The sequence below is a fragment of the Sebastes fasciatus genome, chromosome 2, assembly GCF_043250625.1.
Source record: "Sebastes fasciatus isolate fSebFas1 chromosome 2, fSebFas1.pri, whole genome shotgun sequence".
NCBI classification, from domain to species: domain Eukaryota; kingdom Metazoa; phylum Chordata; class Actinopteri; order Perciformes; family Sebastidae; genus Sebastes; species Sebastes fasciatus.
This window is the reverse complement of record NC_133796.1, coordinates 3,147,836-3,174,461: the sequence shown is the minus strand read 5'-3', so window position 1 is coordinate 3,174,461 and position 26,626 is coordinate 3,147,836. Positions and strand designations below refer to the sequence as shown.

At 41.7% G+C, this 26,626-nt stretch overlaps 1 protein-coding gene across 3 annotated transcripts in view; it reads right to left on the bottom strand.

Moving 5' to 3' along the window:
• The window catches only part of LOC141782119 (multiple epidermal growth factor-like domains protein 11), a 156,109-nt gene that overhangs the window by 87,113 nt on the left and 42,370 nt on the right, over positions 1 to 26,626 (bottom strand). For all 3 annotated transcript variants that reach the window (XM_074658180.1, XM_074658162.1, XM_074658170.1), the window contains exons 3-6: positions 22,943 to 23,076; positions 21,980 to 22,081; positions 18,393 to 18,493; positions 5,358 to 5,450 (exon numbers count right to left, since the gene is read on the bottom strand). In XM_074658180.1, the coding sequence (XP_074514281.1) occupies positions 5,358 to 5,450; positions 18,393 to 18,493; positions 21,980 to 22,081; positions 22,943 to 23,058 (412 nt within the window). In that variant the 5' untranslated portion in view covers positions 23,059 to 23,076. The remainder of the gene's footprint in view (positions 1 to 5,357; positions 5,451 to 18,392; positions 18,494 to 21,979; positions 22,082 to 22,942; positions 23,077 to 26,626) is intronic.

Sequence of the window (26,626 nt, the reverse complement as noted above, 5' to 3'; positions counted from 1 at the left end):
AGCACAGTTGTGTAAACTGCTCAGAAACCCCCTTATTGTCAATCTAGCTAGGAAAACCATCCATCCTCTGAATGCCTCACTACAATGAAGTGTCTCCTATGGGGACTAACATCATCAAACATGAATACAGTTGGGCTCATTGGATCCACAAGAGTCTCAGCTTTACAGTGATACCCAATTTATGTAATTCAGAGACTGTTTAGGGACCCCAGTATGCAGAAATATTCAAATACATCATTTTAGAATAGGTTTTTAGCCAAAACTGCATGTGATTATCATAAAGTGGGCATGTCTGTAAAGGGGAGTCTCGTGGGTACCCATAGAACCCATTTACATTCGCATATCTTGAGGTCAGAGGTCAAGGGACCCCTTCGAAAATGGACATGACAGTTTTTCCTCGCCAAAATGTAGCACAAGTTTGTAGCATTTTTTAGCCTTCTTCAAGACAAGCTAGTATGACATGGCTGGTACCGATGGATTCCTCGGGTTTTTCTAGTTTCATATGATACCAGTAGCTTCACTCTAGCTCTAAAACTGATCCTGTTACAGCCTCTGAAACACAGTAAAGTCAGTCGGGATTGCCTGCCCTTTCTGGAGTGAACCCGGCAGACGGAGTTGATCGACATCCTTCATCCTCCTCTTCCCCTCAGCCTAAAGCGGTGTGGGTTTACCTAACCCCTGTCTTGGCTTGGCCTCAGTCCCCTGGCCCCTGGGCAGCAATAAAAACAGGTAAACAGTGGGGAGGCTGGAGCACACCAATAACGAAGGGGGATTAAATGGGCTGTGTGACTCATTAACTGTCAATCGCCCCCCAAATCCCTCCAACCGCTCACACACACACACACACACACACACACACACACACACACACACACACACACACACACACACACACACACACACACACACACACACACACACACACACACACACACACACACACACACACACACACACACACACACACACATACAGCTGTGGTTTCTACTGAACTGGACTCCCTCAGCACCCGAGCGGGCAGTATGAGAGTCTGAAGAGCTGAGGAGTGGAACCAAACGAATGAAATGAGATAGATTCTTCATTTCCAGTTTAAAGGTGCAATCAGAACAATTTCTACTGCTCCGTACCACAAAACCACCTAAATGAGCCGCTGATCAGTAACCATGACTCAAACATTATCTCTATTTCAGATGCTGAAATTTTTAAGCTTTCACTTTCTGGCCTCAAAATAAATCTCATCCGGGCGCCTGGGTTAGCTCAGTTGGTAGAGCGGGCGTCCATGTATCAAGGCTTGGTCCTGACCGCGGCGGCCCGGGTTCGAATCTGGCCTGTGGCCCTTTCCGCATCCACTCTCTCTCTCTCCCCTTTCCAAGACTCTATCCACTGTCCTCTCAATAAAAATGGAAAATGCCCCCAAAAAAATAACTTTAAAAAAAAAAAAAAAAAAATCTCCTCCACTCCGCTCCAGTTTAGTCCTCCATCATCTGAGGAATATTTCAACAACTCCACGCTCTCTATTCCGGTCGGATTGGGAAATACTGGTTCATGCTTTTATCATCAGCGGACTCTGTAACTGCAACACTCTTTTTACTGATCTTCCTGTAAAAAAACACATCTAATTCAAAATGCAGCTGATCGTGTCTCGATTAGGACCAAAAACATAATTTGTACATTTCTACTATGAGCAGAAAGCAAGAATAAGACAAGAATAAAGAGCACAGAGCTGAAGAAGGCTGGAAAGATGCAGACAATATGGTCAAAGTTTAGTTTTATTGCTATTAGGGCTGTCAAAGTTAACGTGATAATAACGCGTTAACGCAAATTCGTTGTAACGTCACTAATTTCTTTAACGCATTAACGCAACTTGTGATTTTTAGGTTGTAGCGGGATCAGTTTTAAAGCTAGTGTGAAGATACTGATAGCATATAAAACTACAAAACCTAATGAATCCATCGGTACCAACCATGTCATACTAGCTTGACACAAAAGAGGTTAAATAACGCTCCAAACTCACGTTAAACTTTGATGAGGAAAAACTGTCATGGTCATTATCAAAGGGGTCCCTTGACCTCTGACCTCCAGATATGTGAATGTAAATGGGTTCTATGGGTACCCATGAGTCTCCCCTTTACAGACATGCCCACTTTATGGGGCTGCACGATTTAAAGGGGACATATCATGCACATCATTAGGTTCATGTTTGTATTTTGGTTTTCTACTAGAACATGTTTACATGCTTTAATGTTCAAACAACACGTTATTTTCCTCATATTGTCTGTCTGAATATACCTGTATTCACCCTCTGTCTGAAACGCTCCCTTTTAGTGCATGTCAACGGAATTGCGTTGCTAAGTAACAGCTTGGGTCCATGTTTACTTCCTGTCAGCTGATGTCATTCACATCAATGCAACAGGAAATAAACTGGGACACATTTAGAATGTTTACGTTTAAAACTGTGAAATTGTTTAAATATTGTAGATTTGTGACATCACAAATGTACAGAAATCCTGACGGCTTGTTTCTGAATACGGGCTGTGTGTTTTTATCTGTGGATTGAGTGTTTTGATGCTTTCACAGTATTTATATATATTTATATAATCACTGCTTTATAATATGAAAGACATGAAAATGTCACTTTTTTACGATATGGGACCTTTAAAAAGAAACATATCCAACTGCGATTATTTTGACTGATATTTCAATTGTGATATGATTTGCAATATTAGAGTGAACTTTTACATCATTGTTCTCATTTTCATTGAAAAACATTAAAATGATTATGGTGTGATGTTTTCTTAAATCTGCAGAATATGATGTGTAGGTCTCTGTAGCACCACAATATTGAATTTAAAACGGTATCTTGACACATATTTCACCTTTAATAAACCTTCTGCTTTATCTTCTTTTATTTAAGACTAAACACGGGGGGCGGGGGGGGGGTGTCTGCATCTATATTATAACCTATTTTCTATAATGTGCTTGTGCTCTAAAAATAAACTTGAATTTAAACAACTTGAAGGACGAGCGTAGCGTTTTGCTCTAAAGCCAAACAGCTCATTTAACATTTCCGTTATTTATCTGCAGGAATGAGTTTGCAGATTGACCTCTACTTATCACCACATCAGGTGAATATCAGATGACTTGGTGTCTCTTTGAAATGCCAATCTGTGATCATCATGCTGCTGTGATCCCGTCCGTCACCAACCAACCAGTAAACGTTGCTCCAGGTCTGATTTGTGTACATCAGCGTGTGATAGTTACAGAGTGTGAGGAGGAAACAAAGATCTCCACAAACAGCTCTGGTATGTCGTTATTTTAGACGAACTATGTCTGCAGACATAAATAGTTCAAAAATGACTGATGCCACAAAACACACAGAACAAATGTTTCCACCAACAAACACAGACTTTGAAGTCTTTGCAGCCAGAAAGGCAGACTGGAACAGACTTGGTCCAACTGATCAGTCGAGTCGCCCGAAACATATTCTTAATCAGCCCAACGGTCTTAATGTGAGTCCTTGTCTTAATGTGACATCGTTGCATAACAATCAAAAAAGTGATCTTAATAATCGGACATCGCTATGCCCGATATCATCTTCCAATATCTGCGTATCACAGACAGGTTGGTATCAGCAGTCAGTATATGTCTGACAGCAGACAGTATATGTCTGCTGATAAGGAATAAGAGGTGTCAGTGCTGACAAACACATATCTGAGCTAGTTTAGAAACATTATCTCCGTCACATAGTTTGTCCACCAGAGAGCTTCATGTCTGTAAACATCTCGGTCGCAGTTCTTTAATAACCACATTTAAATGCTTGTTTGTTTATGATGAGAAATTAATATTGGCTACGTCGCTATTAATAGTTTTTGACTCTATATTGATATCATATTGATCGTCAGATTCCAACACTGATGATGAACAATTTGTAGAGAAAGTCTCATAAATCATTTCATGTCATAGCTCATCCTGTGACTGTTCTGTCATGCTTTACTACAGTGTGTATATACATGGAGGGGAGTCTGTTGTCATAGAGACACTGCACCTGGAATGATCACATACAGTATGGTGGTCATACAAGTCTAGGCTCAACAATAAGGATTGCCCGGGGAAAGTGAAATGCCTCATCGGCCGAGCAAATCTAGCTACTCAATTGCCCAATCAGGCAAGTGGTAAAAAATAATTAAAGATATTTGTTATCTGGAGCTGATGATGGAAGTGGCTGAGGAGTGAGCCTTCTCGTTTCCTTCTCATCTCTGTTGAGACTTGCACATGCACAGTACCGGCCGTGCACTCGCAAGAAAATGAGGGGCGGGTAAAGACAAAGTTTATGAGCTGACGCGCTAACGAGCATTTCAATTACAGGTGTGATCCCGTCCACTGCCCAATTCAACACCCCGTTGCCACATATGAAACAAATTGGCACACAAACAGTCTTCTGCAGCCGTGGAAGCTAACCAACTGGATCAACAGAGATATAACGTTAACGTTAGATTCTACCCGACCTGAAAAGCCTCGCCACATATCGAGCGTAGCATTAGTTCAGGCAGGCCATGAAGTCAAGCGCTGCTCATATGACAGCTGATAGCAGCCGATCTTAAGCCAGCCCAATCAGCTGATGCATCAGCTGACGGATCAGCTGATTCCCCTCTGTGCATTCATTGGCAAATTTCATACAGGGCCCCTTATTTAAGCTGCTTCAATCTGCCTACCTTTGCTGCTTCCTCTACAAGCCGCTTCCAACCCACCTCCACCCCACCACCTCCTTTTAATACTGTGTCTGACTTAATCAATGTCATTTCTGTTGTCATTGATGCCGGCTCTGTTCTGCACCCAGGGGGGTCTTTGCTGCTGCTCTCCCTGCCTTTGGCTTTCCATGTGTGCACATGGAAGGGCAAGGAGGTGTGCTCTCCTTGTCTTATGCTACCACGTATGCACGTGGATGGGCAGGGAGGTCCCAGAGCAGAGCCTTACCGTCAAATATACTGTATATATTACTGCAAATGGAAATAGTTTCTTTGACTGAAGTGGTCCTGACTGAAACCTCTGTGGTCCGTGTGCAGCTGGTTATCAAGGCGGCGAGTATTTGAAACATACAGCCGGTGAAGTGATTCTGACTGCTGCTGGCCAGAGGCTAACGTTGTGATGCTAACACATGCTCACTTGTTTTCAATTTGGACCGCAGTACCCATTTGAAACGCTGGCAGTCAATACTACATATTGCTCCTTTAACGTTGAACCTTGCAAGTAGGTTTTATGTGAACTTGAGAAGAAGATAAAGAGCAAAGACGGCCCTGGATGATTCGTTTCCATATGAAAAGTGTTTTCCAGTGCGGTGACAGTGATTGTGTACTCACCACTGGAGCAGTCCAGTCCTCCCCAGCCGGGCTCACACTGGCAGGTATCAGGAGAGACACAGCGTCCGTGGGCACACTCTTCAGTACACAACGCTGAGGAGGAGGAGGAGGAAAAGGAGGACACAAAGATTCATATTAAAACTCTTCTTTAAATACATCTGAGTCCGTCTTCTTAAATCTGATCAATTACCAAGATCCTGTTGATCTCAGCCTTCTCAAGCATGGGCAACAGATATTCACAAAGGTTCATGCCAGAGGGGTAAATTATTCAGTTTTCCTTCCTGGGAATTAAAAGTAAAAATTAAAAGTATTTAACATAACAATGCTGTTGCAGTGTACTCATTATTTTCATTCTTTACAAGACATCAGGATGCAGGAAACAAAGTCTCTGAAACTTCTTTATTTTTGAGGTCTCAAGGAAGTATGGTTTATATATTATAGCGTTATTCCAGTATTATGGAAAGCACAATAACCAATTTCATCACACTTTGTCATTTGCTAGATTTATTTTAATGTTTTTGTCCCCAGCACTTCTGAAAACTTCATCCATGAGTGAATCAAGCATTTTCTGACAACAGAATTTGGGGGAGAAATGAAAGAAAGTGTATCTAGCTCAAGTTTTTCAAAAAGATTTTGGGCCATAAAATGAATGAACTATGAAGGCCTTAAGTCTGTGCATGAAGAAGAGTCCCTTAGAGAGTCTGATCACATCCCCGCTGTCAATGTTTCACTTGTTTGACAATTTAATACATCAATGAGGCACAGATTAATCCATCTAGAGTATAAATTGTGAGTGTCTGTTAATATTTATGTATTCAAAGAAATCATCTCAGCTCAGATATGGTGAGATGCTGCGAGCCGGTTCTCCTGATGGCGTGTGAGGAATATTATCTGTTGTGTACCGCAAAACCGATAAGGCAGCAGTGACATCTTCATTTTCACCTTACGTTTCTGCAGCTGGTGTAATATTTCATCAGGACACAACCTTTACAGTGGAGAGCTGTCATACACTATCTGAAGGCTCAAAACAAACGACTCTATCGCAGCGTAATAAACGATGCAGTGTTTTCACATGGCCGCCGCCGCGTCTCGCCGTGTTGTTATCTGGAGCAGCGATTAGCTCAGAGGCCGGAAGGTGGCCGCGAGAAGGTGTGAGGACGAGAGACAAAGTTAAAGAGAGAAAGATGAAAAAGACTAAAACAAAGACAGAGACAACAATAAAAAACTGATGACACACACACAAATTAAACACCTAAAAGTGAATCTGAAGACGTCACTCCCGCTGACTTCAAAAGAGTAACAAGTAAAACTTTAATCCAGATGACTTTTAATAATATAAAACTTGACTTTTTCACTGGCAGTCATTGTCATTGCATCATAAATTTTGAGCAGCTCTCAAAGAGAAACCGCCAACTCTTTTATACTCCATAATGTAATATACTATACATATCCATAATGTCTTATGTTTGATTTAATAATAACTAGGGCTGTCAAAGTTAAAGCGATAAAAACACAAATTTGTTTTACCGCCACTAATTTCTTTAACGCAATTGATATCACTGAGGTTGTAGCGGGCTCAGTTTTAAAGCTAGAGTGAAGATACTCTCATATGAAACTAAAAAACCTGATGAATCCATCGGTACCAACCATGTCATACTAGCTTGTCACGAAGGAGGTTAAATAACGCTCCAAACCGGCAACTGGTCGGTAACGAGACGATAACGTTTCTCTCTGCGGAGCCCCGTTACTTCCCAAGACACGGGAAACCTCTGTTGGTCTGGAGGAGCTGCAGCAGTTATTTCTGCACAAACGTCCACTGTGCATTCACTAGATATTCTCAGAGCTAAACTAACTCTTCTGCAGTGTGGAGTGAGCGCGCGTTCACGTCTAGAGGTGGAGCGAGTACGCGAGAACGCGCGCACTGTCTGAGTGAAGGCGAGCAGGCAGAGGAGACGAGACAGCGGCCACACGCGAGCGTGCATATGCGAGCGTGCATGTGTCCCGACCCGCTACATTTATACGCTTAAAAAGTAACAAACAGTCCCTTTAAATTTGGGCAAAAACGGTCATGTCCATTTTCAAAGGTGTCCCTTGACGCGGGGGTATAAAAATATATATATATATATATCTCCCTCTTAAGCTCATTAACACATTTTTTAAACCTTTATGTAACCAGGAAGTATCTTCTTCAAGTTATTTCTCGTTTTTTTGAATCCATAAACAAACACAAATGACAGATTGTCGTTGTGCAGAGCGCTACGTGCTGCAGCTATTTCTTGGCCGGGCTCAGTGACTTTGTGGAATATTGTCGTAACCGTGAGGTTGCCAAGCAAACAGCGGAGAGTGTAAATGGAGTCAGAGCGGCGAGGTGTCCAGGGTGTACTCTGCCCTGATGCATGCTGGGAAAGGCAGTAATTGTTAACAGCCCCACAGCTCAAGAATAATCATTTGAAATAGACAAAAAACTATAAAAATGGTAATTTAACCCGTCACACTAAAAGCCCCCAATGTTGCTTAATGGAATGAAAAAATCTGAGTGCAGATGATAAACAGCTCCAGTATCCTCTGTGCCACTTGTTAAAAGTGAATGGCTGAACTTTATCTAACATCCCCTGCAACTCATTTTGTGAGGATCACTTGTGTATCACAGCATGAATACTGCATCATACATCAGGTAGGGATTGTTGCTGGGAGAAGACGGAGCTGACAGCTTGGAGACTTTAGCTCCTCCATCACAGAGATATGATGTGCTGCTGCTCCGGCTCTCTGTTTGTGCAGCTGATTCCTCTCGAACGGAAACAGGCAGCTCCACTTGCAGAAAAGGGACAAATGAACATCGCATAAATGAAAAGGAACGCTTCTTTAGTTTGCACACATAAAAATGCAAGCTCACACACACACAACTAATCCTGCATCACACACACACGTTCACACACTAGCTGTGCTTTAAGGCTATTTCAAATCAGCACAAAAAGTGAAGTGCTGAGTTTTTGAAAGTTGCAAAGAAGAACGCGAGCAGGGAGGAGAAGTGGGTCCAGGAGTTAGACCGGCCTCGGTGAAGCCAGGTTTTATTGGTCTTAAGGTACTTTAGCCACAGAGGGGTCGTCCTCGATAAATTTATTGTGGCACTGTGTCAACATTTTACAGCTTTTTTTCATGCAATAGGAGAGGAACCCTCGCAGCCACATGCATTTGGCACTGCACACTGACTGAGTAAAGATTTAAGACTGGTGGAAGGGAGACTGAAAGCTTTACATTCGTTGTGAACACCAGTGTATTTCACCAGTGGCATGTGTGTGTTTTAGTGTGACGAGTATGTGTTTGCACTGTGTCTTCTGAAACAACTCATATGATCTGTCATCTCTGTGGTTAAGATTCTGGTTAGCCAGATTTCAACATAGTAAATAGGAACTTGGTTTGGTGAGCTGACATGGAACAAAACCCTAACATCACATATTAGACTGTGTATAAGAAGTCGATGTAGTCATGTGACGTGACACGCGGCTGCGTGGCGTGCTGCGTGGCGTGGCGGCTGCATGATTCATGCGTCGGGTGTTCAGACCAGCTGTGTTTCAGCTGCGTCTCTGCTGCTGCAGCTGCTGCAGCTGCTGCCGTCAGCCCTTTCTTTCTACATAGAGTTCGTCTTTCATAATGGCCATTTCATTTCATTACAAATATCATTTATATTTATTTTAGACAGAGAAAGGTTAAGAAATGTGGTAATTTGTAAATAATAGTAATAATCCACAATTAAAACTGTACTATATTCAATCATGGAGCTCTCCAAGTCACTGCATGTTCTACAACACTGTCCGGCACATATTTCAGAATAAAAGCCTTGTGTTAACAAACGAAGGAATTCTGTCCACAGAAAAACATTTTTGATGGCTTTTATTTTGAAATGACAGCAGGAAGTGTTGATTTAAAAATAAGTCTTTACTTTTTTTTCATGTCCGTAACATTTTCTAGAGATAGAGATTGAAACTGTAGTAATGTTGCTGGTATGATGTTAATATACTGTCAATAGATCACCTTCACTGTCTGTTGTTGCTGTGAACCACGCGGCACGCGTCAAAAATGTGCGAGACCTCTATTCTCTAGAAGAGACGCAGCTGAAACGCGTCTCATGCATGTCTCACGCACGTCTCACGCACGTCTCACGCAGGTCTCAGTCTCACGCACGTCTCACTCACATCTCACGCGGGGCTGCTCTAATCTGTTTACACGGACGCCGAAACAAAAAACAACAGGTAACGCAGCCGCCACGCGCTCCTGACGTTCCCAGTGTGTCTCGGGTTTAAGCTTTTGAAGCCCCGAGTTCAGAATTTCAGGCGTCGGCATCTTGTTTTTTTGGAACCAGAAGTGACATGAGAGGGTGGAGCTAAGTACAACCAAACGCTGAATAAGACACACTGTGAAAGGGGTTAAGGTTGTGAGACAAAAACACGGACAACACCCAGACCAGACAACGCTGTGGTAGTGACCTGTCAATCACAAGGTAGCCACGTCCTAAAGCATAGAGAGACGAAGTCCCGCCCCTTCCGGTGGATCACCGTGGGACCTTATTTCGGAAAAAATATGAACGGTAGTCAACGGAGAGAGACACATATTTGCAGTTTGTTGTAAAACTGTCGAAGTATCAGACTGTGAAAATACGTAATTAGAAAGACGACACACCCAAACAGGACAGGAACAGCGGTCTCCTGGGGGAAGTCTGGTGTTTTGACCCATCCACCCGCCCCTCACCCGCCCGTAGTTGACTTTCTCGCTTGTTATTCTCGTTATTATATCACGTAACTTTCATTAACAGTCGCTCGATATACTACGTCACCTGTTCTGCGCGTCGCTCGTTGAACTACGTCACTCGCTGCGGCCTTCTGCAGACTATTTGTGATACATCAAAGACAAACAAAATCCGCGACAAAATAAGTTTCCCACTTGCGAGAATGCAATGTTTAGGAGACAGGGCTGGTTTTGGAGTGTACCAGTCCCTTTCGGTCCAGCACTTTCTGCTCTCTCTTCATATTTCCTGTCTGTTTCTACAGTCAGTTTACAAATTGAAGAGGCACAAATCCAAAAGAAAAAAGACTTTGTACTTAAGACAGGACAGTCATTACTCTGATGGCTGCAAGAGGTCAAAAGAGAGTGAACACGAGGTGTCCTAAGTGTCTGAGCAAACAGCCAACGCTGTTGTTTTTCTGTCGAGGCTTTAGATTTAAGAATCCATTGCCAGAGTTCATTTGTCTTTTTTATTGTTTTTATATTTTGTTCTCGCTACTGGACTTTAGGAATCCCAGAATCCATTTATTTTCTCAGTTTTCATGTAGGTAACTACCTATGTATATATACCTCTTATGTTCTTCTTTCGGCCTTCTTATGACCCATTAAAATGAGGCAATGTCAACTTTGTCACACATTTCATATGAAAATGTATCAAAAATAAAAAGAAGACACCAAAATAATAATAATAATATATGTTTGTGTAGCAGAACTATATTTTTTTAATCTTTCACTTTCGCGACCCCACAGATTTCTCTTCTGACCCCTAAAGTGGGTCTCGACCTTCAGGTTGGGAACCTATATAACCTGTAGGATTGTTATTTATCATCGTGTGGTTCCACCGTTGTCAAAAAAAGCAAGGAAATGACGAAGGAAGGGGTCACTGCTGCAAGCTGAACTTTGTAACGAGCTAAAAGCCATCAGGATTAACAGTTTCTATGAGAGCACTTCTTTTTGCCATCCAGCATATTTTTTGGAAAGAGTGAGAGAGAAAAGTGTAAACGCCTGCAAATACAGGACCAGATTTTAATAAGAGAGCCAAAGACACATGCTCTTATAATCCTGAAGGAGAGTTGATAAATCATTAAACGGGTCCCTAATCCTTTCATCCTGAGGATTGAAGCATAAGCAGCTACTGTACAAGGAGGATTACATCAGCAACGGGTACAAAAAGATTAATAGATATCAAATTAAATAATCGCTGCCTTAATTCCAGCTATTGTCTCTGCATGCTGAAGCAGTCCTCGGTGCCCTTGAATCTCTTGATCTGCTGCAGCAGGAGGGATGAGAGCGGCGGTATGAGCGGCGGTGTGAGCATCATGACAGCGAACAGCGGTGGGAGCGACTGTAAGTGCACACCTGACATCTTCCTCCGGCGTCTGATCTCTGAGTAAAACTGTCGACACGGCTCATCACGGCTCCCCGGGGCGACGGGGATTGAACATTAAATTGAACAGAAAAAAAGTATTAATTAATATTTCTCCTCTTGCACTATGGACACGTTGGTCCACTTAAATGTTTCTTTTTCATAAAATCATTAGACCTTTTTCACTAAGACACTAATTTGCTGAATAAATAATTGCATGTTACTGAATACATTATCAGGCTATTAAAAGATAACGCTCTCTGCATCCAAACTGTTGCATTATTCCTTTTTCCCGTCGCACTATTTGCAAAACCTCTTCTCTGTGTCAAGTCAGTCAAATCACAGATATCGAGGATAAAAATCCATAAATGTATTTACCAGAGCTGTCAAAGTTAACGCGATAATAACACGTTAACGCAAATTTGTTTTAACGCAACTAATTTCTTTAACGCAACTTGCAATTTTTAGGTGGTAATGGCTCAGTTTTAAAGCTAGAGTGAAGGAGGTTAAATAACGCTCCAAACTGGAAAACTGGCATGGCCATTTACAATGAGGTCCCTTGACCTCTGACCTCCAGATATGTGAATGAAAATGGGTTTTATTGATTTCCAGTAATAACTATATACATACATTTGCATAAAGCAGCATATTTGAGTATTAAATACTTGACAAAAATTTAGCTTTCTCTCTTTTGACTTTATTTATATCTGGACCTCCTCCAGTTTTACACACAAGCAGCAGGATTTAGAGAAAAATCATGCAATATTGCCCAAAGCAATTCTGACCTGGACCACTGACAGTTACTCAGCTTTTATTTAGACTTTTTACATTTCTTTGGAGGTGGAGTACCCCTACAGTTCATTCTTAATTTAGGTTCTAATATTGTGTTATTGTTTGGGCTTTCAATCGATTAAAACATTTCTAATCTGCGATTAATTGCGATTAAACCGATTTTCAGTCACATATCTTGAGGTCAGAGGTCAAGGGACCCCTTTAACCTCCTTCATGACAAGTTAGTATGACATGGTTGGTACCAATGGATTCATTAGGTTTTCTAGTTTCATATGATGCCACTATCTTCACTCTAGCTTTAAAAACTGAGCTCGGTAAAACCTCCGGAAGATCAATTGCGTTAAAGCGTTAAAGAAATGAGTGGCGTTAAAACGAATTTGGGTCAACGCGTTATCGCGTTAACTTTTGACAGCCCTAGTTATTTTGTATATTTTCTGAGCAGTTAAACCTGCACATACACTGTACGTGGAGTTTAGACGGTTTAAACTTCTGCTGTAAATCTGAATACAGATATTTTGAATATACAGAGTTTTCCGTTACACCCCTTCAGTGCATGTTATTTTGCATTACTGACAAATAAAAAATGAATTATTCTATAAAAGAAAAGAGAAACAACATTAATTGGAGTTATGGGATTACAGAATGAATGTTGTTGTTGTAGGATGTGATCAAACATCACATTCCAGCAGTAGTTAATATCAGGTTTGTTGAGGTTTCGGTGGGTGACAGAGAGGTGAGGGGGGTAAAGGTCGAAGCAGGTTGACGGGTGACGAGGTCACAGACGGCCAAGCTGCTCGGGGGTCAACGGCCAGAGAGGCGACGCAAACGGCATTCAGGATCCAGGCGAGAAAAAAAAAGATTGAGCTGGACCCCAGAATGAAAAAAAGGGGACAACTGAGGGAGGAATCTGACAAAAGATAAGATGGCCTCAGGCTGAGATGAAAAATAACAAAAGGTTTCCTACGCATGCAAGAGAGGGAACATCCACAAAAGATGTGTTCAGTTTAGGGTGCTTCCGTAAAAATGTAGAATCACAGACATGTACGCCAGCCTGCACACGATTACTGGTTTATTTAAGATATGGAGATAAACAGGAAAACAGAGCGCTCACTAAACAGCCAGGAAACACGGGAAGAGGAAAGACCTCTAATCAAATTAGCAGCCCTCCTCCTCCTCCTCCTCCTCCTCCTCGTCCTCCTCGTCCTCCTCTCTCTCTCTAGCGGGAGGGAAACCGTTCAATTAGCTCCGGCTGTGCATATCACACAACAAAAGAGCTGTCCCAGGCCGTTAACGTTAGCCAACCAGGCAGGCGTCTAGTTAACACTGAAGAATTAGCTTCCGGCGTTCAAACTACTCAGCCACCGGGAGCGCGAGGCCGTTAGTGTGTGAGTGTGTTTGCGTGTGTGTGTGTGGAGCAAGCATCACACAATAGAGTGGAGGGTTATTTGTCTCGGCCCCTCCGGGAGAATCTAATAAAGTTGTTTACAAGCAGATGTTGAATAAAGACACACAATGCGCTCCTCTTTACCCTCCTCACCCCCTCAGGAAAACCCATTCACTTCCTCTCCTCAGTGAGAAAAGGCAACACACTGGCCTATAGAATTTACCATCTAGGGTGGATAATTGATTTCTCTTGCTGGATCGAGGAAGGATACCAGCGTGAGGTAAAGACTCAGGGAGGCAGCGAGATATTCTCTCTGTCTCTGAATGCTGATTGTTGACTTTTAAGTTCAAGCTTCTCCAGTATACGTTCAAGGTCTCACTTTTATCTGCATGTGTTTGCTTGCAATGAACAGACAATAAATAAAATGATTTTCCTCTAAAGAGCATAACAACACTTATTTCACCCTTGTTATACTGTATATGAAAACCAGCTCGCTCTGGGCACTTCATTTATGTATCTGGACATTTCTGTGAAAGTTAATCACATTAAACTATTAACAGCCAACGTGCATACATACACTAATTGTTGACTGGCTAGAGGCAAAATTAAAGGACAGAACATCTCATCTGTCCTTTTAATATACATGTATAATATAATATTCACTGTGAGACACTAAACACTAATGTTTCTAGTGGAGACTGAAAATAACACATTTAAAGGGACTGTTTGTAATTTCTTACGCGTATAAATCATTGCGGGTCGGTGTCCCATGCGCGCTCGCGAGTGGCTACGCTGTTCAGACTCAGACTCCAACACAAACTACACGGAAGAACTAAAACCGCAAAGTTCTATCTAGTGAAGCCCGTCTGTTAAACAGTGTTAACTCTTCCTGCTTCAGCCTCCTGACCCTCACTCTCTCTTTCGCTCCACCTCTAGACGTGAACGTGCGCTCACTCCACACTGCAGAAGAGTTAGTTTAGCTCTGAGAATATCTAGTGAATATGGACGTTTGTGCAGAAATAACTGCTGCAGCTCCTCCAGACCAACAGAGGTTTCCTGAGTCGATTCCTGCTGCTGAGTGAATAGACCTGGCTCTGGAGCGAGTAACGTTATCGTCTCCGACCAAAACTCTGGTGTCTCCCCTGTTCCCTTCGACCGCAGTCGGGAGGCTGAGGCAGGAAAACACAGTATCAGCAGTGATTCATGGAGAGACCTTCGTCTGGTCAGCTAACATTACTGCCAAGCAGCTGAAATATAGAGTGATGTTGTGCTTTTAGCTGACGTGTGTCGCCTCACTGTTTTGACCGATGCTCGTTCATGTCTATGTAGAGCGAGCACAAGCGCCAGCAACAGGACGCTGACTTTCGTTGACTTAACGGCCACAGGTGTCGCTGTTAACAAGACATTTCTGATTCTTACATAGAGTCCCTTTAAGTAAGAGTCAAATATTGCATGCAGTAAACATTGATCAACATTCACTTCAGCTGTGTTTTGGAGAAACTAAGAACTTTTTTTTGGATTTGTAGAATTGAGATGAAATGAAAAATGCCTTTTTTTTTTAATGTTATTTTTTTGGGGGCATTTTTTAAGCATTTTTTATTGATAGGACAGTGTTGAAAGGGGGAGAGAGAGAATTGACATGCGGAAAGGACCACAGGCAGGATTCGAACCCGGGTCCACCGCTGCAAGGGACAGAGCCTTGGCGATACATGGGCGCTCGCTCTACCGACTGAGCTAACCAGCCGCCCGAAAAATGTCTTTTTAAACCTTTTAGATCACATCCCCGGTCATATTGAACACCTATTTAACAATATATGCAAAATGATGCTGTCAAAGTCAACACAAATTCGTTTTAACGCCACTAATTTTCACACATTAATTCAATTGATCTTTCGGAGGTTGTAGCCACAAATTGTACCACGAATACATGGCTCCTACAGCCACTGATATCTGATCAGTTTATCCTTGAGTCCAAGTGGACATTTGCACCAAATTTGAAGAAATTCCCTCGGGGCGTTCCTGAGATATCACGTTCACAATAACCAAATAAAATAATCAAAAACATAATTCTTCCAGTCACGGCTGTCGTTTGTCGTAGAGGCATAAAAAAATACGACTACTGGATCAGCAAAACTCAATAAAAACAGCTTAAATGAACCGTTTTACTAGTCGGGGGGACAGTTGGTGTGTTCATGACTTTCTGAGCTTTATCAGATGTGAAGAGATAAATAGATATGTGAGAGAACGAGAAGCCTCTCTAACAATCAAGAAGAGCAGCTGAAGGCCGGGTTTACAGTTAAATAAAGAATCCTGTATGTGTCGTATCAGCTCTGACTGAACATCTGTCGTCTCATCTGCTCCGTCTGCTCTTGTCTGATGTTCTGTTTGATGTCAGACTTGTGTTTTTCTCTGGCTGGAAAGACATAAAACGAGCTTCAAAACTGCAGAGAAATATTGGTGTTTTATCTCACTGACCAGCTTCTTCAACAGCAGATCATCACTTCCCACGCACCGGGGAATAAAGCTCATCTGTTTATGAGGCGAATGTGACAAATATCACAAAGATAGACGCTCTCTCGCACTTCAAATAAAAGGCGCAAGAGGAGGAACGAGCCATCGGCTGATTTGCCCGATGAAGCCCTCGGTGACCCGAGAAGACGCTTTGCTCAAACAACATATCTTCAGAATAAAAGTTTCAGTTATCTGACAACATCTAACTCCATATTAGCAGATGTTTTGTGCTTGCGGCTTTTCCTTTTTCTCTCTTTTTCTCTTCTGTTTGCGTTGATTTCAAAGCTCTGTGTGGTGAAACTTTCAGTAGAAATGGATCCACTTTGTAACAGAGCCGGACTGATCTAACTCTGACAGCTCTAACAGCAGATATATGGATAACTGCAAGTGGAAAGATAACGACTGAGATTGAATCACTGTTCCACAAGATACACTAACAAGCCGGGAAACTTTGTGTGTATCAAGTGGAAAAAAGTTTGAAAATAACAATGCAGATGACAGGAAAATGATTTTGTTTGTTGCAGAGACGTTATGTATTGTGGAGATAGTGCCGTCTGACAGGAAACAACAATGTTGGCTGTGTTTTTATTGCCATTTGATCAAACACAGTGTGCATTTACTGCATTATAAGAGCACCCTGACCTTCACATATATAGAAGAAAGCAATGTGTGTTAAATCCTCATGGATAAAGTTAAATTGCTGCTCAGTCAGGATGTGAACTGAGTCGTTCATTTGGTCTTTATGTCGTTGTTATATCAGCTCAGATCTTTGTTTCTGTCGGTTACACAGCACTATGAAAACCTCTGTTCCTTCCAGCAGCGCACATTTAACAAGACTATTATTTGAAACAAAGTGGTCATAAGATACATTTTGTTATATGCTGCTGATTAAATTTGGATTATTACTTTGTCCGGGCAGACGTCTGTAAGAAGAGTATCTGCAGTTTTTTGGGTTTACAACTTATTACACCATGGAGAATTTTCAATTCTGATTGGCTGGCAGGAGTGCGTTATTTCCTTGTAACATCCGGTATAACTGGACACCTCTGACACAGGTGACATTATAAAAGAATGAACCAGTATTAAAAACTGCACTTATCAATATTTTTCTATAAACAATGGATCAAATGACGGTGATGAATAGGGCTGTACCAAATAGTTCAAAGCTTCATTCATAACTTTTACATTAGCATTCGAAATCAACATTGGAAATATGCACAGCTTTTATATGTGTGTGTGTATATATCAATATATACACACACACATATAAAAGCTGTGCATATTATATATATATATATGACGACAGATGTTTGAAGCGTCATTCAAAAACAATCAATAGAAGCTTTAAATGTAAACAAATATATCTATTCGGTACAGCCCTAACTGTATGTAATGTGAAAGGAGGAGCTCGTAGTGATGAACCCACAGAGATCTCTCTCATCAACTTTTAGCCAGTTTTAGCTCATTGTTTTGGTTTGCACGACAACAACTCTGCTCCAATCAATCTCATTTCCAGGGAAAAAGCTCTGATAAACAAAGTGTTCACTACCTACCAGCACCAAACAGCAGACAGACACTGCTGCAGAGCATTTACCACGAGTCTATCTCCTATCTGACCGTGATTTTAGTTTGTTCTGTTGCCCTTAAATGACCACGAAGAAATTAAAAGACCTATTAATGCAGCTTTAAATGCAGGAAGCAACAGCAACAGTTCTGAAGCTTCAGCACGTTTAACAGTTTAGCTAAAGAGCTGCCGTTGTTGTTGAAATGTTCTTCCTCGTACTGCAGTTGATTTGGTCCAGATTCTTGCAAATATCATTAATAACTGGAAACATAATCTTATCAATACTACGAGGCTGATGATACACAGCTTTTCTCTATTCTTGTTTGAGTATCTTGTTCACAATTAGAGAGCAGATAATGAGTGAAACTTCTCTGCGTGTGTGCGATGAAACCGGATGTTGATGTGGTAGTTTAAAAACTCTGTAATCAGCACCCTGTTGTACTCGCTTCATGTTGTCGAGCAATACAGGAAGCAGAAGTGTCAAAAATGGATTCCATGGAGGCAAGGGACCTTCTCTGTGAACCACTATAATTATAGAGGTTTCACATTCACCAGGTAACACAACATCATTTTATTGTCTTATATAATATAATAGTATAAAAATATCTGTTCAGATGAAAAGGAGAGTATGGGACTTACGAACACAAAGGTTTCCACTTTCAAAGAAGCCGGGGCAGCACTGAGAGCGTCGCCTGTACATCGTCCTCACTCCTCTTCTGTACGCCGTCTTGTAGCTGATCCTGTACACGTCACACACACACACACACACACACACACACACACATACACACACACAGAATTTGAGTTTAAAACATTCAAAACACATTGTCAACAGACTGTACAGAGGTCACAGTGTTGACGTGTGTTGATGTCAAACACGTCTATGTATTGTGCTGCAGAGGTATCTGCTGGAATGAGCATGCTAACCAGCCAGCCCCGGCCCGTCCTCTCCTGTAATACCACTTGTTCCTCTAGAGGCGATAGAGAGTCACTGTAGCGTCCAGTCTGTCCTCGGTCCAACATGAGAGGACCAAGAAGTCGAGCTGCCCCGAGGGCTGTTCAATCACGTTGTCGGTACAGAGCATGGATGTATAATAAGACCTGGATACAGCGCCGCCGCTCAGCTTTGCTTCCAATTTAAACTCACGGTATTGCAGCGAAAAATCCCCCGTAGACCACCATTGTAAAAGAGACGTCTGTAAAACTGTTGAAAGGACACCTTGAACTGCAAACCCGGTCAGTTATGACTCCTTTTATTATGATTTTTTTTTGGAGCCATGGAGATTTTATATTTGTAAAACTTTCCTTGAGCCGAGAAAAGCGATTTAAAAATGTGTGACGTCATCACAATGGAAAGTACTACTGCGCATACCCGGGAAGTAAACACGGGAGCTAGAAAACGTTTTGGGCGTATGCGCCAGGTGAGCAATTCTCGCTGGAATGAATAGGCGCCATGTTGGGGTCCAGTTATTCCAGTTCTATCCAGTTCTTATAATATATCCATGGTACAGAGTCTGGGTACGTTTTATTGGATTAAATCCAAAGTGGCAGAAACAAGAAAAAGACTTGTATATTTGTTTCGTCCTCCCCGCCATCAGGAGACTACTTCACCAGGGGTAGAGCGGGCGGCAGCTCCGTGAGACGGACCTTCAGTTAGCAGCCAGTGCAAATCCCAGCGCCGAAGGTCTGATCCCGGGGGGGGCGCCCCGACTCCCCGCTGGATCAGCAAACTTTCTGTTGCTGCCACCAGACGTTAGACCCACCAGACGTTAGACCCACCAGACGTTAGACCCACCAGACGTTAGACCCACCAGACGTTAGACCCAGCGCTCCACCAGCCCGCTGTGACTCCCGGGTTGCAACAACCGCCAACTGAAGGTCCGTCTGCCGGAGCTGCTGCCCGCTCTACCCCTAGCGAAGTAGTCTCCTGGTTTCTTGTTTGTGCCACTTTGGATTTAATCCAATAAAGAAACTATTAAAACGTACATGGACCGTACAGCCCCTCGTTAGTGGCACAGTAAACACACAGATAGCTAACGTAAACTACTACTACTAACTACATTTGAAGTTTATATGACAGCAGTCTTATTTTGACCGTCTCTCAGAGTTTCATTTCAAATTTTTTGATCAGATTTTGTGTATTCTTGCCCTGCTGTTAGTTAGTAATCGGCTTTTTTATTTTCCTAACTGATGACTGTAGATGTAGACCGAATGGACCCAGTGGTAGAGGTGAAATGCTGCCCCCTATTTGTTTAGAACATGTGGCCGGATCTTACACATTGCATCTATTTAAGGGAGTTTCTCCCACTCATTCAAGGACGCTGATGTTGTCTGACATTTCTGCTTAAGATCAATGACTCAGCTCTTAGCTGGAGGAGCTAAACTGGTGGCTATAAAGCTTAATGTGGTCATTAAAGCCGATACGCCGACGGTCGCTCATCAAAATGACCACATCAGATGGAGCTGGACTGCCGGCGTTGGGTAGTACACACTAGTGACTGACTGCCTCTGAGCTTCAGCGACAGAAGTACATACAGCACAAGATGTACAGCGTTTGACATACTGCATAGAAGATGTGAACGGACTGGGTAATTCCTCTCAAAAGAAGAAGGAAACAGGGAAACGTGATCACATGAATTGAAACTCTTTCTCTTATTGTTTCTAAATTTAGCACGATGATGTTCTCGCATGATTCTTGCAATTTTTGGGATTGTACCCACATGGTTGAATGCACTTATTGTAGGCTGCTTTGGATAAAAGCATCAGATGAATAAATGTAATAAAGTAAAGTGCAAAGCACCAGAAAACAGTCTGTCCCCGTCCGGAGTTGGTATGAGGAACTGTGAAAGCTCTCTTATGCCTACCGTACCCTAGAATACTTTGAAATCACTTTTAAAAGACTGAAGTCGGACACCCTCTCACATCTAAAGACAACGTGTCAGTTTTTAGTCACAGACTATAACATTTAGCAAAGACTGGGGATCTTGCAGGGTCACTATTTACAAGACTACAACTAGATTCCTTTAGAGATTGGTTGTTGTTGGCAATGTTCACGTCATTGAACTTAATGATAATATTAAACATGTTTGATTTTATTGGAACGTCAAGACGAGAAAAAGGTTTTATGACCACCTTAAACTAACGATGGAGATCACGGGAGCGCGCCGCAACTCTGGCAAAACTCTCGTGATTTTATTCCGACGTTGGAAATATGTCTTCGACAGTGAAATCGCTTGAACAGTCGTTTTGTGTAAGGTCTGCAGTACTCTGTGATCTGGTGTCATTGTTCACTCTGAACTAAACAAAAAGCTTCCATACACTAGAAGACTTGGAAAAGACTTTTAAAAGACTGAAGTCTGACACCCTCTCACATCTAAAGACAATGTGTGTTAAGACACAGAGACTGTAAGATTCTGGCGAGCTTGCAGGGTCACTATTTAAGACTACAACTAGATTCCTTTAGAGATTATTTCCCATCATGCTCTCGGTGGAAATTTACAAGAAGAAAAACAGTTGAACAACGGAGCTGAAACAGAAGCAGCTTCTGGCCACAGCTTTGGCCTCGTGTGTGCAGTAGCTTGCTCTGAAACACGTGGACACGACCCTGGATGAGAGAACAGGGACAGCAAGGTCTGTCCGTCCTACAAAAGGAACCGGAGGTGAGTTATGACAACTAGCTCAGTAATTCATAGTATTGTCTTGACTTGTCCCCGGAGTCCCCTCCATGTTTACTGTCTAATCTGTTTGCTGCTTCCTGTTTGGTGCTGCAGAGAGCTCACCTATTGGTTGCTGACCAGTATTCACGTCATTGAACTTTTGCATGAGCCAAGCGTACAAACTAACAATAATATTAAACATGTTTGATTTTATCGGAACGTCAAGACGAGACAACAAGACGGCTCAGACTGAGTTTTATGACCACCTTACACAAGCGATCGAGATCACGGGAGCACGTCACTCCAGCAAAACTCAAACTCGACATTGGAAAACTGGAAATCGCTTGAAAAGTTATTTGGTGTAAGGCCGGCATAAAGTTGTAAAATATCTCGGTCTAAATTAAAACACAGAGATGACCGAAGGCTCACCCCGGGCTATTTTCTAAATCTTCTGACATTTTATGGACTTATTTTATGAATTGGTTAATGAGAAAATAATCAAGGGATTAAATGACAGTGAAAATACTCATTAGCTGCTGCACTAGTCCACACTGCTGCTCCGTACTGTACCTGTGTCTGGTGCATTTGAACCAGTTGAGGATGTCGGTGCAGCGGGTGTAGTAGACCTGATCAAATGGATGAGCGTAAGACTCCTGCACAGTCACTGCATAGCTGGAGGGAGAGAAAAATACAACCACAGGTTAACAGGGAACACATGCACAGTTCAATTACTGGTCTTGAATAAATACTTTTCATTAATAAAATTAACAAGCAGCCTGCCGCACATCATATTCAAAGATTTTTCCAATTATCCTCAAGGCTTTGGTGAAATCTGAAAACTTAAAATGGCATTGTAAAACAAAAAACAAAAACCTTAAAACTAGTGGTGTAGTGGAGCAGGACACGATATTTCTAAAAGCTGAACATCATAGAGGTCAATAACGTTTCCTTTTAAAACTGATCATCAGGAAGTGAATTATTGATCCCAGGTTGGAGAGCGAGGACGCAACGTGTCCTTGTGGTGCAATTCTTTAAATGTAAAAAAAAATGTTTAAAGGTCATCGATTCTTTCGGAGCACTTTAAAAGCTTTATTTTATTTTCCTAAAAAAAACAGAAACTTTCAGGATCTTCAGAATCCTGCCAGAACTTAACTGTTGATTTCTATAATTCTCTGTTCTTGTTTGATTTGATTTTGTTTTCCTCAGAGGTAATATCCATTTCCACAATTCCCACTGAGAGATTATCGATCACGGCACATGCACTCCGTGTTACTCTCATCAGAAATGACATTGTGCTTTTACTCAGCGTAGCACTGAGTGGCGAGACCACTCAAGCAGTCACATTACCATCGCTGTGGATTTACGGCCTCGGTATGTCCCCAGGAGTAAACCTTTTCCCTTTTGCTTCTGATTATTGGCTAACCCTCAGTCTTGATTTGTGGCGGGGGAGTCCATTAGTTCACTGCAGCGTTTTGAGAGCCGTTATATCACTTTGAATATTGGTGAGGAGACTGTGAATTGGGGGAAACTGACCTCTCCCAGTGGCTGCACACGTTGGGGTCATCCGGGTTGAGGGACGACGCCAGAGAGATCAAGCCGAACAGGTTGAGCCACAGCAGGGCTTGGGGGGAAACCCCACCGGCCCCCATTGTCCTCCTCCCTCCGTCCTTGGGGAAACAGACAGAAGACAGTCAGGAACAAAGATTTCACCTTTAAAAGCACATGGTGACGTGTGCATGAATCAGAAAAGAGATACAAGGACGACCATTACCCTAAAATAAAGAAAACTATGTTATAAATCACGATGCCATTTATTTACAATCTCCAAAAATAAAAAGGAAAAGAAAAACATGGACAGACTCTCAAAAACTCCCAAGATGTTGGACATGTGATCCTAGTTGGGGACCCCCTGTCACATTTCAGATTTCTATGAGTTGTTATCAGTTCCACCAACTCCACTCACTCAAATAGCGAGGCTTGGTCAGTGGCCCTCTGCGTCTGATAGGTTTGGGTCCAACAAACACAGGACTTTCACTCAGGGGAACTGCGTTCATGTCCCGCGTGAAACCAAATGTTGAGTTATTTTTACTGACTACGTCACTGAGTCACGTTCGTAGCTTAGCTCAAGTTACGTGACAGACGTACCTATTTTAACCCAAACCATGATCTTTTTTCTAACCCTAACCAAGTAGTTTTGTTGCCTCAACCTAACCAAGCAAACCTAAAAACTAAGTAAACCTACGTTGGAAGTTTATATTGAAAAAACACAATGCATATAACGAGAAGAGAGAAACTGACACGTCCAAACTGATGCTAAAGGGGCACCTAGAGCATCATAGTTTGAAGCGTAGGACCGTTGGCCAAGCGTCGGTATTTGATGGGTTGGGAGTGAGAACGTGTTGTTTGAGGCCCAAAGAGGTAAAATTATCCAATATTTCACAACAAAAACAGAAAACACTAAAGGAAAGTCAAAAAAAAAATGTCTTCTTTGCTTTTGAATTAATCATCTCACAACCCCTCAGATTTATCTGGTGACCCTTTGGAGGGGCAAGACCCCTAGGTTGGGAACCACTGGACTAAACTAGCGGTATATTAAGTAGTTAAAACTAGCTCCACTTCAACAGTAAAATCTTCTTTACACATTGATGCTTTAGTATTAACGATCTAATAATGTCACACATACTAATATACCAGTCACAGGAGACATTTTACTGCAAAAGGAGTACTTTTGATACTCTTTAAGTACAGGATCTGAGTACGTCTTTCACCCCTATTTGGCTGCTGCTCGCTATGTGAAGCCGTTATATGAAGCAGTAGGTGTGATATTGAATCTCTGTCAGCTAAGAATCAAACAGCAGCAGGTGGTGGAGACGGTGTGGGAAACTTTAATTCAATCTTTCTACAGCTTCTAAGTGTTTACAGAGACAGTAGAGTACTTTATATTTGGAGCCCATTAGATATGTGTTTATTAGTAAGGTCGGGTTTTAGAGCCATATATATATATATATATATACAGTATATATACAGTATATATATATATATATAGCATGAGATCCCGCCTTCCTTGTTTTAACTGGTCTATCGGGTTGAGACTCAAAATCCAAAAATGTTAACAAAAACATAAATATTCATCTTATATATCACTCAACACCTCAGTTCATTGTTCATTACTGAAGCATGAACACATAAAAAAGGAACAACATGTTCTTATTTCTCTATATCTAACTTAATTACATCTCATTTCATCACACAACCGCTATCCAATGAGACCTGAACTACTCGTACGCCACATAAGAGTGGTTCTTTTGAGAAATGCTTCCTCTTTAAGCATCAACTCAGGGATGGACTTCACAAAGGACACAAAGAACAAAGTGATGTCTTTGATAACAAGGTGTGTTTTCTTTTTAATTTAAATTTATGACATCTCATTTATTTATCTTTAACAATCCACAGCTTGCATGGAAACTTGAATAAGAGGGAATGTCCACCTCTCTCTTTGCAATGTCTTTCTTAACAAAAAGAATTAGCATGAATGTTCAACATATATGGTTAGTTAGGCCGGTGATTCTGAAAGTGGGGTCCGTGGCACTCTGCCAGGGCGGTCCGTGAAAAGTTTTCAGATTCATTCATTTAAATTATCATGATATAATTTTTTCTACAAAAGGCTTCATTGTTCAACGAATATTTTACATTTTAAATGTACAGTATAATCAGCCCAGTCGCCAGGAAGAAATGTTGGCATTGTACGTTTCTGCAAAACAACATTGTTTTACGCAACGTTGTTACGCTTGTTATGCAACATTACTTAAGATATGCTAAGGGTTAAAGTTGTTTATTTTCAGTATTAATGTTTTTACGTTACGCTGTTACGTTGTCATGTTACGTTGTCAGATTACATTGTTACATTATGTTATGTCACGTTGTTGCGTTGTGACGTTACGTTGTTATGTTACATTATTATGTTACATTATTATGTTACATTATTACGTTACGTTGTTATGTTATCTTATGTTATGTTACATTGTTACGTTGCGTCACGTTGTTGCGTCACGTTGTTGCGTCACGTTGTTGCGTCACGTTGTTGCGTCACGTTGTTGCGTCACGTTGTTACGTCGTGACATTACGTTGTGATGTGACGTTGCGATGTGACGTTACGTTGTGACGTTACGTTGTGACGTTACGTTGTGACGTTACGTTGTGACGTTACGTTGCGACGTTACGTTGCGACGTTACGTTGCGACGTTACGTTGCGACGTTACGTTGCGACGTTACGTTGCGACGTTACGTTGCGACGTTACGTTGTTGTTTCTCGTGACGTTACGTTGTGGCGTTACGTTGTGATGTTACGTTATGTTACATTGTAACATAACATAACTCTTGGAATCTGTCTAATATATTTTTAATACATTTCTCTTTTGATGTTCTTTCACATAACTAAGACTATATAGAAGTATAAAAAATAGGCTATGTCAAATTATTCCAAGGGACATACATGAGGCGTCCCCAGTATTTTGTGAGGGGTCCTTGGCTGAAAAAAGATTGAGAACGTCTGAGTTGGGTAGTGGGTGTAAACCAGTATTGGGGGGTAAGAATGTAATTACTGTAATTCACGAAGGTGGCACAGAGCGGACCGTTGACGATAAAAGCAAATCAATGTAATAAACTGTAATAAAATGGATACAAGCTGCAATTTTAAAACAACATCACAAGCTATGTCACTGTCACTGGGCGATGTCATAACACAAAAAGTAACAGAGAAAGCAATGCAACCAGGGTGTAAATATGGAACAAAATATATCCTAAAATGTGAACGATCCGATTCACATGGCGATGAAACTTCTGCTTGGGGTGATCCACTGTTATTTTCTGTGGAGCAAAGAGAGGGGCGGCTGAATGCACCTCGGGAGAAAAGAACGCTGTAAACGTTGAAATCTCCGGTGTGTTATGCAAAATAAAATAGCAGGGCACGCATGCACTGCTGAGAATGCCAATCAGCAAACGCTTCTCTGCAAGCATCGACTCAATGTGGGGTTGACATAACCAATCTTGTTTCCACAGAAATCACTCACTGCTTTACATAAAGGTTAGATACAACAGTAAAGGCAGCAGCGGGGAAACATCTCTCTGTACTCAAGCTGTCAGTTTTTTCTCTCAAATGGGAAAAAAATCTTGATTTTTTAGCTCCATAGATGATATCATGTTTACGGCTCTGATGCA